The sequence below is a fragment of the Miniopterus schreibersii genome, assembly GCF_964146895.1.
Source record: "Miniopterus schreibersii genome assembly, chromosome: 4".
Classification (NCBI taxonomy): domain Eukaryota; kingdom Metazoa; phylum Chordata; class Mammalia; order Chiroptera; family Miniopteridae; genus Miniopterus; species Miniopterus schreibersii.
The window spans coordinates 40,793,208-40,808,003 of record NC_138105.1 but is presented as its reverse complement, the minus strand read 5'-3'; the positions used below and the strand labels follow the sequence as shown (position 1 = coordinate 40,808,003).

The following is a 14,796-nucleotide window of genomic DNA, read 5'->3' as shown; positions in this document are numbered from 1 at the left end:
GGTCCTGGAGACTCTGGACTCTATTTCCTTTTTACATGTCATCACAAATGTTTCTAACCGAGTATTTTTACCTTCCATGATGACCCAAAGAGAGGTTCTCTGAGGATTTTATTTTCCTCCTAACTAAAGGAAAACAGGAAATAAAGAGATTATTTTTCCTTTACCCTTCGTAAGTTACTTTTCCAATAGTTCCTACAAAAAGAGACAATATCTCCCTGGCCACGTGGCTCAGTTGGCTGGAGTGTAGTCCCATACAGCTGTTGGAGAACGTACGGGAGGCAACCAATTGATGTTTCTCTTTCACATCAATAAAATTTCTCTCCCCCCCCGCCACCTTCCTCTCACTCTAAAATCAATAAACATATCTTCAGGTGAGGAGGGAAAAAAGAGAGACAATATCTCTTTCAGGGTTTACTACATATCCCCCCCCACCCCCAATTACTAAGTATATACATCCCAATCACCTGATTTTTTTAAAAAAATTAGTACATTCAGTACCCCATCCTCTTTTGAAAAACACTACTTTAGGATAAAAAGCTAACCAATGCTGGGAAAACTAGTTAAAATGTAGGAATGTGAGAAAGAAATAACCCAAATAATTCAATTTCCTTCTCCCTTGTACTATCAACTGTCTCTGGCCTCTAGTTGCATGAAAAGTAATGAAAACTGAGTACTCTATAGCGCAAAATAAAAAAAAAGTGAAGGTACACACTAAATAGATTGCTGAATTTCTAACCAGAACTTGTCTTGCCTGAAATTCAATTTGCTAAGAACCCAAGTTAACAGCAATTAAAAAACAAATCCAAATAGCATGCCTTATATCGACCTTTATGTGTGTATGTGTGTGTATATATATTGCTACAACTACTATGATCACACAAGCTAGTCATCAAGTGATAAAGGTGGGGGGAAAAAGGCTAGGCTTCAGTAAAGACAAAATGAAAGTTTCTATGCCCTGAACAAATCAAGATTATATACTGGTAAAACTTAAACCTGATTAACCTTTATTTTCCTCCCGGGAAAACTGTTAACAAATTTCAGAAAAATTTTAGAACAAATCAATACAAAATCAAAAGATGAGCCATGGCCAGCATGGCTCACTGGTTAGAGTGCCAGACAGAAGAGTCTTGGGTTTAATTCTGATCAAGGGCATGTACCTGGGTTGCGGGTTCATTCCCCAGCATGGTTGGGGCGCATGTAGGAGGCAACCAATCAATGTGTCTCTCTCATATCAATGTTTCTCCCCACACCCCCTCTAATCTAAAAGTATCAATGGAAAAAAATATCCTTGTGAGAGGATTAACAACAACAAAGTCTTCATATCAAGTGCCTTTTTTTACACATTCATTTTCTTATCTGAGACAAATATAAGGCAAAAACTATTTCTAGTTTTACACATTCACTCAGGCAACAACTACCACATGGCATTTTATGCCCCTGTGAATACAGCACCACTATCACTAGTATACTATCATTTCCATAAAAATAAAAAACTCTGCAGTTTATTTCACAATCAGTAAATCTCATAAGATTCCTAAACATTCCCTTTATAAATTATAGCCAAGACAAATCCCAAACACTGACCAAAGGATGCCTCACAAAGGGGCTTCCTAAGCACCAAGCAGTCAGTATGGGAAACGTACATGAGGGTGAGTCTTCGAAGCGAGTGCAAACATTGGTGGCTTTGGAGCTCTCGGTCAGCAGCTCCTCGTCTTCCTCCTGCTCGGTCCGGCGGTGCCGGTAGCTGTGGGTGACAATCAGAGGGACAGAGCATTTGGCTTTCATTTTAACCAGCTGTACTACTTCAACATTGACAGTTAAGACCCCACAACAGTAATTTTTTAACAGGCACCTAAATTAAGAAGAAAGTGAACAGTAGAAATACTTAGTAAATTAAACCTGAAATGTTTTACACCGTTTTCTAAAACATAGTTTTTTAATACAGAGTAGTACCTTAAGTTAACCAGAACCTGATAAACTTAAGTGTGATAATTTATTTTCAAGGAAACATGCAGCTAGTAAAACTTCATAATTTGAATTTACAAGTTACCTTTTTAAGTATTTTTGCCAGAATAAAATAGTTTCAAAAATCACATTTTAAAAACTACAACTTCCACCAAAAGCTGAATAGACACATAGGAGTTTAGGCAATGACTCTTAACCAGAGATTCATCAGAATTACTCAAAGCTTTTAAAATATACAACCCCAGATTTAATATTCCAAGTCAGATGTATCCCTTTAAAAACTAATTTTATGAAGTTATAATATTGCCAGATTTCTTAATCTCCAAAGGGCTTAGGGTAGTAGAACTATTTACTCCCCAATTCTGACGCATCCAATTTTATACCTTTATACTTCCAAATGTTTTCATTTAAATTAGAAAACAGATTATGCCACTCTTATGACCTCTAAATCTAATTTACAGCTTAACTTCTACCAAAGTAGAAATATTAACTATTAACTGAGATGCCTTTTCCCCAATAACCCTAACAAGTAGATCAAGCTGAACAATTTTATACTTACTACAGAACATCTTGATCTGATAGGATCTTAAGGATTTTTCAAGATACCATATTGACTACCCATTACAATATCCACTTTAGTTCACATTTCCTGAGGATGAGACTGATACTATTTAAATAGCTACAAACTTCTTAAGTCTGAAACAATTTAAACACATCTGCAGTACAAAGTTCTCTCTTATGAAGTTTCATAATATTAAAACAATACCACTCTGGTTATATACGGTGGGTAAGAAACAAGATACATTGGATGAGTGGAAAATCCAAATAAAATTAGGTCTGTTAATGCTTTTTGATGATAATCCCTTTGAGACAGAGACAATACTTTCCCAAGTTTCTGTAAATTGTGTAGTAAATTTAAGATGGTTGATAACAGTTTGTAATTTCCTTTTAGATAACCTTGAGTATTTTCATTCCTTATCTCATTTCATTTTTCACATCACCAATTCAGGGAGCTGAGGCTGTCCTAATCTATTAATTATTATTAATTAAACACCTTAGTTATCCAACTAGCACAAAAATTCTAAAACAGAATTTATAAATTCAACATGTAAGAGTTATTTTACACATTCTGAACATCTTGATAGGTCAATTTATGTAAAGACAACAAAGTATGTAACAAAAATTTTAAACAAATTGCTGTGGCAAAAATCGCATTTCACAAACCAGTGGAGACTTAAAATACCCTTGATGCAGGTATGTGGTTTGGGAGAGACTGGAGCACACCGCAAGACCTAAATTCAAACTTGGATTATTCTAATTTTGAATAATTAGAATTACTTCTATGTGATGTTAAACAGCTCACTTAACCTCTGCATTTGTTTCCTCTCTGAAGAATGGCATATTTGAATTCCCTACCCACTACAGTTGTTGCAATTCATAAACTGTGTAATGCTATAAAAAATAAGGCAGAGATATTTTTATTTACTTATACATGTATGACTACATCTTGCCCAAACCAACTGAGGCCAATTAAATAACAGAACTAAAGCAATTTTTTAAGAAACGGTTTTATGCTTCTAATAAAGATTATCAAAAATAAACTTTGGTGACGGGCCGGCATAGCTCAGTGGTTGAGTGCCATGGTTTGATTCCTGGTCAAGGCCCAGGGTTGTGGGCTCTATCCCCAGTAGGGGGCATGCAGGAGGCAGCCGATTGATGGTTCTCCCCCCCCCTCTGAAAACAATAAAAACATAGTATTAAAATAGGTAAATAAATAAATTTTGATTCAACTATGAAATATAAACCATTACTCACTCGCCAACTGAGAGTAAGTTCTGTTTCTCATCCTTTTTTATTCGTGGACGCCCTGGTTTCATCTTCAAAGGTGAGGTTGGAGTCTTCTGAGCAGCAGGCTGAATGAAATGTGCAAACAGCTCTGTCTGCTTTAATAAATACTCAAATCTGTTTGCTCGGTCAGTTTGCTGCAAAAAATTTTAAGACATATTTTGTCGGATTAGTATAACTTCAGAAAATAAAAGTTTAACATGTCTCCATATAATGAACATAGTAATAAAAAGGAACAAACTACTGATACATGCAACAACATAGATGAATTTCGGAAGTATTATGCTACATAAAAGAAGCCAATCATGTAAGACTATACATACTGTATATTCTACTTATATGAAATCCTAACTAATGATAGAAAGCAGATCTGAAGTAGCAAGGGAAAGAGGGCAGGAGCAAACATTTTGAGATGATGGAACTGTTTTACATCATAAATGGGGTGGTTAAAATTGTTGTGTGTAGATTATACTTCAATAGCGTTGACCAAAAAATATCAAATACAAAATTAAAAGACATGTAATACAGGTGAATTTATTCAGAAATGAGGAAAAATGCATTGGTCATTCATCAGTCAGGCTGTGCCAATTTTAAAAAGGTATCAAGCATGAAAAACACCTATAAGTTCATTAATTATTCATTAACCCAATGTAGTTCTTAATATTATTTCTTCCTTTCATAGCTAACATGTGTCACTTTTAATGTTCCTTATTATCACACCAAGAGAATGAAAGAATTTGAATACGAAATTTAAGATTTTGAAATCAAGTTTCGATAAAAATAGATAATGATATCTAGAGTCTTTAGGCAACAGACCCTTCACAGATACACCAGTACTCTGGTTTTTAAAAAGGAAGAAACAGAGCTCAACAAATAGAAAAACCAGTTAATTTTAAAATGTCAGTTTTACAATACATTACAAAGACATTTTACCTAGCAAGCAAACACCAGAGGCATACAAACACCACTGTATTGAAAAAGCTATGTATTTTTCCAAAAAAAAAAAATCACATGCAACAACATAGATGAGTTTCAGAAGCACTGTTACATAAAAGAAGCAAATCACTTAAGACTATGCATACTGTATATTCTACTTATATAAAATTCTAACTAATGATAGAAAGCAGATCTGAAACAGCAAGGGAAAGAGGGCAGGAGCAAATTTTTTTGAGATGATAGAATTGTTTTACATTATAATTGCGGTGGTGGTTAAAATTGTTGTGTGTAGATTATACTTCAATAGAAAAATACAATTTTAAAAAATCACACCAATATAAAAACTGAAGACCAATTTGCTATCAAGGCACATGGTGAGAATGCTTTGTTAGATCAAAAAACGAGTCTTCAAAGTAGCCCAACATGCAGTTAACGTGGTTCTCCCTAGTAATGTTTTGCAGATGACAAACTTCAGTTGCTTTTGCATTTTATAAACTGTTTCAATGTACTAAACTAAGATACATATATGTGCATGTGTATATTTTGCAGTTACATGTCTTAATTTATATAACATAGGAGAAAAGCCAAGAACATGCAACTATATGATGTTGGATCTAAAAAAATACTATTCAATTACTGTAATTGTTTGGAATCAAGAGAAATATGCTTTGGAAATAAATTTAGATAGGTCAGAACCTAGACATTTTAGGAAAAAGCTATTCTACATTATTCAAATCATTGAACAAATATCTTCACTTCTTTCACATTGTCATCTTAAGTAGCCATTCAATTCAACAAATATTTTTGTGCATGTATCAGAAAAGGCACTTTATCTCTTAATGAAGTCTTCATTAGAGTCCAATATTAAAAATAAACGTAACAGGTAAATTATGTAAGACTGTCTGAAGGTAATAAATGCTCAGAGGTAAAAATGGTTGGCGGCATTGGGGCTACAAATAAGTATGGAGATGAAAACCAATGATAAGGATCAAAATGTCCAAGAAATGTTCAGAAAGTATGGGAAAAAGGAACAGTCAAGTAAATAAGATATCATCAAAAAAAAAAAAAAGGGTCTCTTGAGGCAAAAATTTCTGAGGCGTGGTCAATAATGTCAAAGTCAAGTGAGATCAGGGAGAAGGAAACTAAAATTAAGCCACAGAATTGGCAATTATATTCACTAGCAGTGTTAATAACAGAATCAAATTGTGACGGTTAAAGAAATGAATGGAAAAAGTAGTGTTGGCAACTCTCTTTTTCTTTAAGTTTGACAGCAAATAATGGAGATGGGACAGTTACAGGTATGCACATATTTAAATTTAAAGCTTTTTGTAAGTACTGGTTAAGTCACGTACAAAAAAGTTTCCTAGGAGATACGAAATGTGAGCTGGGTCTTTAAGGATTCAAAGTATAACATCATGTCCTCTTTTGTAAAGATCCCATGTGTACTGAATGCTAGGGACAAGGAGCTTATGTTATTCTCTTTAATAACAACTTCGCTGGTCTTTAACTCATCTCACTGATGATAAATCTTAAAATAAAGGGGGTGTTAACACAATGCATATAATTACACAGTATTACATAAGTTCATGTAAGACTTCTATATTTTATATAGGCAAATAAGATACGAAAGTTACAGTATCCTAAGTTACACGTATTTCAACTGGCTATCTATGCCTCAATCATAAAAATTAAACATAGAAATTTGGTACATTCAATCACCTAATAAAAAGTTATCATAGACTCTATTCATATACCTAGAACATACCATTTTTTCTTCATAGGTTGGATCTGGTTCTTGGATTTCTTTTTGCTTTCCAGGAGATGCATCATCAAATACTTCCTGGTAGGAGGGAAAAATCATGGATTGTTTTTCAAAAATAGTCAACATGCCATTATTAGACTAACTTCTGCCCAAAACACATTCCAAGTAATATATTCCTGTCCCAAACTTCCTAGATAATTAAATGGCTATCATCCAGCCTTATAGGAAGCCTTGATGAAATGAAATACCAAAATTATACAACCTATTTAACCCAAATATGTAAACTACATGGCTATTGACAAGAATAAAACAAAGGTTATTATCTACAACACCCTAGAACAAAATTACTTTCAGCAAATCTGTTTCTTTTTCTAATAAAAAAATTATGGAATCAAATTAAATAGTATAAAAAGTGAAGAAAATGTTTCCTTTTAATCATAAAATTGCAGTATCAACTGTTCTACTACACAAATGTAACACCTGGGAAGTAGCATTTAGTCACCCTGATTTCTATCTTTGGGAATATTACAAAAAATTTTCATGTTGCCTAAATTGATACAAGCTGCTTCCTAAATTGGTAATAAATGTACTATTCTTGCAAATGTATTCATCCTAATATTAAAGATGCCATAAACTACACACACACACACACACACACACACAAACACACAGCAGTAACTTCTATACTGCAAAGTTTCAATCATCCATTTAAAAATCAACATAAGAACAGCTGGTAAATAAAAGTATAATTTTCATTAGCGATGTACAAATCTGTGCTTGGTAATACATAATAAAGGTATCTGTGATTTAAAAGCTGGGAGGAGGAGGCAGCTGGAGATCAAACAGTCTAAATTCAAACCTAATTTCATTGCTGACCTTTAGGCGCCTGTGTAACCTGAATATCATCACAAATCTGGTCTCCACAGTAAAAATGACAAAGCCACCTACCTAGCCTACCTCACAAAACAATGCTTTGAAAGGTCAAATACACCCTAAAAAATGTGCTTTCCACAAGTAGTCATTATTTCTTTCATAGTTAAAAAAAAAAAAAAAATTTGGACTCCAGGCCTTGAGAGGTACTATGACTGACTACTGGCATACAGTGTGCCTATCAGCCTAATGGACAGTGAGAGCTGAGGGTGAACAATGGCAGCCAGGCTCCATCTACACTGCCAAAAAGAGCACAGTAATAAACAAAAGCAGAGATTGCTTCCTGAGCTATCAGTACCAAGCAAAAAGGAAAAGTTAACTGAAAACATAGGAAAGCAAGCTAATATTTCTGGGAAAGTCAGCTTTGTCAGAAAAAAAAAAAAATCATGAATGCAATATTTCACTTATTTTCTGTTTTGGGGGGGAGGGGAGTCTACCTGAAATTCTACTCTCAAACATGAAAAGGGCATTAAAATTTTTTTCAACTGTGAAACTTAAGATTGTCAGATATTATTACACATGGATGCTCAAACCTAGTTTTTACCAGTAAACCTCAATGATTTCTAAATTCAGTTTAAAAATAACTGGTTGGGCGTGGCACAGCAGTTGAGCATAGACCTAGGATCCAGATCACAGTTGGATTCCCGGGTCAGAGCACAAGCTGGGGCTGTGAGCTGGATCCCCAGTCAGGAGCACGCAGGAGGCAGCGGATCAATGACAATTCTCTCATCATTGATGTTTCTCTCTCTCCCCCCCCTTCCTCTCTCTCAAATCAATAAAGATATATTAAAAAATAAAAATAACTGTCCCTAGCCAGTTTTGCTCAGTTGTTAGAGCGCTGGCCCTCAGACAGAAGTGTCCCGGGTTCGGTTCCAGCCAAGGGCTCATCCCCGGCCCTTGGTCGGGGCATGTTTGGGAGGGAACCAATCGATATTTCTCCCTCTCTCTCTCTCTCCCCACCTTCTACTCTCTCTGCATAGCAATGGAAAAAAATATCCTCAGGTGAGCATTTAAAAAACAAACAAAAGAAACCTAACTGAAAGTACACTTATTTTAAAAGACCAAAAATAAAAAAAAATTTAAATCACACTATAATGTGAAAAACAAAACTAAAACTAGCCAGTGGAAATTACCGATATTCCTATACTGAGAAGTTAGAAATAGCTCACTAAGTCATTCTTCAGTAAATAAAATTAACGATTTTTCTGGTAAGAATGTGAGAGGACACAATATGCTGGGGAAGGGTCAGTTTTGGAGTCAGACCTAGATTCTATGACAGGTTCTACCTTCCTCATCGGGCAAAGAAAAATACCCCTTACTTCATATGGTCCTTGTTATCAGATCAATATTCATACTCAAACTTTAACTCAACTTTAATCTAAAAATAGCAACTGAACAAAATATTTAGTTCAGGCTTTAAATTACTGTTCTCTGATGTTTAAGATCTTTAGGGAGATATTGGTTGTTATTCCAAAATTTGAATGACAGATCCTTTTGAGAAGCTAATGAAAACTATGAACATCACTTTGCAAAGAACTGCTCATTAGACACAATTTCAGTGTCACAGATCTTCAACCCCCCATTACGCCACGAACAGGTTAAACAGTCCTGGTAATCCAAAAGAACAATTTAAAACCTTAAGGAAAAAAAATAGGCATCAGTAGACAGGAATTTGAGACAAATCTCAAGTCACTCAGAACTACAGAATATCAAGTGTTCTGTTCCACTAAAACCTACCTCACCACTAAAAGTTCTAATAAGACAATGTTACTTCACCCTAAACTAGACCTTTGGTGACCAAATAAACTATTGCGCCAAATGCTTCAATGGTAAATTGCACTACCGGTTCCTTATTGTGTTAACAACTCTGCATCAAGGTTCACTTTACAGAGCAGTTATTACCTTCATTCTGTCTATCCAAGGATGGAAAAATCCCAGAAATCGTTGGGCTTAAAGCCTAAACAGACTGAAGGCCAAGAATATAATTTGGAAGAAGGAAGTACTTTGTTCCCAGACATCGCAAAACCTTGGAGCACACCCAAGAGACCCGCCTGGTGCTCCCTAATCTTTCCACACCCCCTCACTACTCTCACCATTCCCAGGCCAATGCCAATCCAGATGGCAGATTCGGCGAGCAGTACCTATTTAAAAAAAAAAAAAAGGCCAAAGGCCCAAGGGAGGAACTGAGTTGGATTGAAAGCCAAGCAACCGACCCTGACCTACAAATTCACTCACCCACCCATCTATTCCCCCCTCACATAAGATGGGGGTCCAAGGCAGCTGCCCCTGCTTGGTCGCTTCCTTCCCTATGGAACAGTGCCTGGGAGGGGCCACCATGCCCTTCCCTGGAGCAGCTGCGCCTCGCTCAGTCCCACTGAGCACTCGGCCATCCAGCTCCAGCCATTGTTTTCTCCCCAGAACAGATACCGCCCCCGCAAGGACCGGGATTAAGAAAAGGAGGCCCAAGTCCTAGGATGCGCTGCTTTTAAATGCCTTCCCCACCCCCATCTATCCCTCACTTTTAAGGAGAATCTCCCGCGCCCTTCCCCCAAGTTTTGGTGGAACCAAAACCTAGATTCGGAGATGGGGGAGGAAATTAAAGGAGTCCGGGGGGGGGGGGGGACAAACAAACGGGAAGGTCCCTCTCCGCCTCAGTAACCAAGACCATCTGTCTAGTAAGAGCCTTCGAGATTTGGCAGGATTCGTTAAAAATCTGAAGTGCCAGAAACCCAGAGTCAGGCCGGGCAGGTTAGGCACTGAAGGTAAAAGCATCATTTCGGGTCCAAAGGCCTGAGGCCGAGTTTGGGTGCAGAACACAGCTCGGCGTCCGATCCCTGAACTGCGCGCAGGGAGCCAGCTCCTTCTGCCCCACGGCGCCCTCTCCCCGTGCCACAGGCCACCCTCACCTCCATCTCCGAGTCCGCGGGGCCCGCGCCGGCCGCAGAGGGAGCCGCCTGGGCCGCGACGCCCTCGGGGCCGCCTTTGTTGCTGTTGCCGCTCCCGCTGCTGGCGGCCGAAGCTGCGGGCTTGGGAGGCGCGCTCTCGGGAGGCGGGGGTGGCGGAGGCTCGGCTGCGGACGACATGATGGTCCGTCTGCGTCACCCGCTGCTGCCGGGGACCGCGCGCGGCAGGGAAGAGGAGGCCTCGGCCTGGGTAGGCTACGTCGCAACGAGCTGATAGAAGAACGAGCGGGCCGCTCGGATGCGCCCCGGCGCCCGGGATCCGCGAAGAGCCTGAGCAGAGAGCACCCCTCTCGTCGTCCTTTTCCGCTGGGCTGGGGTTCGACCGGTGCTTACCTCACGGCGGGAATCACGTCGGCGAGTGGGCGGGGCCACCCGGGTCACTGAGGTCAGGAAAGGCGGGCTGATTTACGGGAGGGCGGAGAGTTGGGGGAAAGCGACAGGAAAGCCAAAGACAGACCGAGGCGAAGAAACAGACTCGCCGGTTCGTCGTCTTTGGTCTGAATCATGTATCTCGCCAGCATCCAGCTACGCCACCGTCTTCCAACCCTCGCGAGATTGATAGTTGGCGAATTGACTGCGGTCCGACTGCGCGTGCGCAGTCTCCACGCGGTGCCCTCAGCCCCGCCCCTCAGGAGCCCCCGCCGGGTTCTAGGGGGAGGAGAAGGCGGGGCCTCGGCGGGGAGCTCGGTGACTTGGGTTTAGGTTTGTGCGACTAACCCGCGGCCTGACGCGAGCGCGGCCTTACACGTGTTCCCAGCGGCCCAGGGTCTTCCGCCGCCGTGTCTGCCCGGACCCCCCGCCAGGCGTCGCTCCCGGAGAACTTGCGCAGGTTTTGCGCCCCTAATGAAACGCGGACGCCTGCGCCGGCCTTAGCACGGCCGCCGCCGCCTCCTGCGGGCGTGACGTCACAGCGTGACGACATTATGGTTATCCCGAGTGACGGTTCCGTTTGGGTTGTTGTGTAAGGAAATGAGCCCATGAGTGTGATTTTTTTTAAAAAGTTTTTTCATAGGTTGGATCAATGAAATCTAAGTACCTTCTGCTTCCCTTGGGTACAGAATTTATCTGCTAAAGTTAAGCAAATTGAGAGCACGTTAAATCATAGGTGAGAAACGTGAGTAACCAGTAGATCAGGATGAGGGGCCTGGGGTTTTCTATTTTCCTCAACCACCAAATGTTAAATGAAAATGATGGAAACGTACATGCTTCTCTCAAGAAGTGTTAACAGCTAGCCAGCACTAATTACTTGCACGGCCTTGGGCCCCTTCCGCGCAGCCCAAGGGCCTTGAGCATCCTCGGTTCCCGCGCAGACTTCAGAACTTGGAACCTGTACGAACGCAGATGTCACATAACTTACTGGAAGTCAGTTTTCTCACCTTTTTTTTATTATTACCTTGCTGCTGTTTATCAACTAAGTTTATGTAATAGTCACCGTTATAAATATAATAATGAAAAAGTATGAAATAGTGTGAGAATTACCAAAATGTGGCACAGAGACAGGAACTGAGCAGATGCTGTTGGGAAAATGGTACCAAATGAATTGCTCCACGCAGGCTTGACACAAACCCTCAGGTAAAAAAAAAACAAAATAACTAAAAACTAAAAACAACCCTGCAGTATCTGTAAAGTGCAATAAAGTGAAGTGCAATAAAACATATACCTGCATATTATCTCAGCTTTATATTGGATAATATTCTTATGATAATGTTATAAGGATTAAATAAGGTAGTGCATGTGGCTGTTTAATATGGCCCCCAACATATAATGAGCTCTGGGTTCAAGTGTTAAATAATATTCTTATCCTAAAGAACAATAAGCATGCGGATCAGAGAATAGTTGGAGAAAGGGGAGCCTAGTGGTTTTTTAATAAGGAGAGTAAAGAGGAATAGTGTCAAGAAAACACTACAAGGAATTAGTGCTTTAAGCATGTTCTCAGAAACAGAACGTTACAATGTAAAACTATGTTAGTATTCTATCTCAAATATGCAATACTCATGTTTATACCTAGTGTGCTAGAACAAACAGCATGTGCTGTCCTGAATAAGTACAAATGGGGGCAGAGAGATATTGCCAGAGGACAAAATATGCCAAAGAGCAGGGACTATCTCAGCATTTTGTCCTTGAATGGTAGCAGAAAGGAGTTAAGTTCATCAAGGGCAAAGTAGGAATACAGGGCCTCTTTTCATTGCATGCTTATTTTATTTTGTGAAAACTAGGAAAATAAAGGCTGGCTATTACAGTGCAACAATAGAACAGTATTGAGTTTGTATCTAAGAATGGAAATTTCCAACACTGGATAGAAATGACCACATCTTCTATGTATCTTTTTCAGAATTCTCCAACATAGGTTATTTGCCATGTAAGAGAATTTCAATTAAAGAAAAACATTGTGCTCTTAATAAGTAAGTAAGACTTAAATACATTCCCCTCATAATTGGTCACCAACTCACATCAGTGGGGAAGTACATATAGGGTGTCCCCAAAATATGTATACCATACATTTTTTGATAGCTCAATTGATGTTTCTTTCTTTTCAGATTTAACCCATTGGAATTAATAATTATTCAAAGTGTGTATACATTTTTAGGGGGACGCTTAAAGTTGCCTTTTCCTTACTCTTTACAACTTAGAAATTCAAGTTCTCTGTGCATTCCCTTCCTGCTTTTAAAAAGTATTTTCTTTTTTATTACATTGGTTCTAGGTCACATATTCCTAGGAACCCAAATGTAACGATCCAAAGTTAAATTTTAACTACCACCAACCTTGAATATTTTCAAAAAAATTAACTAACCAAAGCTATGATTAAGAAATTTGGGGTTCCCTTTGTGCAACTGATTGAAATTAAGAAGATGCAAAAGATATACCTCAAACATTATTCAAAAGAAAGCATGAGTGGCTACATCATTATCAGATAAAGTAGACTTCAGAGCAAGGAAATTTACAAAGAGGAGCATTATATAGTGATGAGAGTGTCAGTCCACCAAGAAAACAACAATTCAAAATGTTTACCCACCAAAGAACAGAGCTGCAAAATATGTGAAGCAAAAAGTGACAAGCTGAAGTAGGAAACAACAAATCCACAATTATAGGTGAAAACTACAGCATCTCTCAGTAATTGATAGAATAACTAGGCAGAAGTTCAGCAAAGATATAGAAGAACTCATCAACCACCACCACCCAACAGAATCTAATTGGATTTATAGAACATTCTATAAAACAACAGAAGGATACACGTTCTTTTGAAGAATGCACCGGAAATATACCAAGATAGACCATAAAACAAACCTCAACAAATTTAAAGGAAATAAAATCATGCAGCACGTCCTTCAACCACAGTGGAATCAAACTAGAAATTAATACCAAAAGTTGCAAGGAATGTTTCCAAACTAAATGACACTCTTCTAAATAATCCAAGGGTCAAAGAGGAGATCTTAAGACAAAAGTACATTGAACTCAATGAAAATGCAATATGTCAAAATGTATGGAACACAGTTAAAGCAGTGCTGAGAGGGAAATTATAGCACTGTTTACATTTTTAAAAGGGAGAATAGTCTCCAATCTAAGCGTGCATCTCAGAAACCTAGAAAAAGAACAACTAACCCAAAGCAAGCAGAGGGGAGGAAATAAAAAAAGTAGAGATCAATGAAATTAAAAAGAAAAGAACATAGAAAAAAATGAAATAGAGAACTGGCTCTTTGAAAAGATAAAATTGACAAATTTCTGGGAAAGCTGACAAAGAGAGAAAAGACAAATCACCAATCTTAGGAATGAAACAGAACCTCTCGCTACAGACCCTGAAAACACTGAAAGGACAAAGTAATACCATAAACAATAATTTGACAACTTAAATGAAATAGACCACTTCCTTGAAAAATACAAGCTACCATAACTCAGACAATATAATATAGATAATTTGAAAAGTTCCAAAACTACTTAGGAAGTTAAATTCATAACTTAAAAACTCCCCCAAAGAAATCAGGCCCAGGAGGTTTCACTGGAGGAGTCTACCAAGTATTTCTACACAATTCTACACCAATTGTACACAGTATCCTCCAGCAAATAGAAGAGGGTACTGTTTCCAATTCATTTTATGCAGCTACTATAACCCTGATACCAAACCAAACAAAGATACTATAAAAAAATCTAGATCAATATTCTTGAAAAATGTAGATGCAAAATTCTTAAAGTATTAGCAAATATAATTACACAATATATAAAAAGAATTATGCACCTGGACCAAATAGGATTTATTCCAGAGATGCAAGACTAGTTCAAGCCCTGCCGGGTGTGGCTCAGTGGTTGAGCGTCAACCTAGGATCCAGGCGATTGGGGTTTGATTCCCGGTCAGGGCACATGCCCAGGTTGCGGGCTCGATCAATGACTCTCTCATCATTG

At 38.6% G+C, this 14,796-nt stretch overlaps 1 protein-coding gene across 1 annotated transcript in view; it reads right to left on the bottom strand.

The window, feature by feature from the left end:
- Positions 1-10,968, bottom strand: part of SMARCA5 (SNF2 related chromatin remodeling ATPase 5) — a 33,939-nt gene extending 22,971 nt beyond the window's left edge. Inside the window, exons 1-4 of the mRNA XM_081135904.1 lie at positions 10,345-10,968; positions 6,512-6,586; positions 3,781-3,947; positions 1,644-1,744 (exon numbers count right to left, since the gene is read on the bottom strand). Of these exons, the coding sequence (XP_080992030.1) occupies positions 1,644-1,744; positions 3,781-3,947; positions 6,512-6,586; positions 10,345-10,521 (520 nt within the window). The 5' untranslated portion in view covers positions 10,522-10,968. The remainder of the gene's footprint in view (positions 1-1,643; positions 1,745-3,780; positions 3,948-6,511; positions 6,587-10,344) is intronic.
- Positions 10,969-14,796: the final 3,828 nt, after the last annotated feature.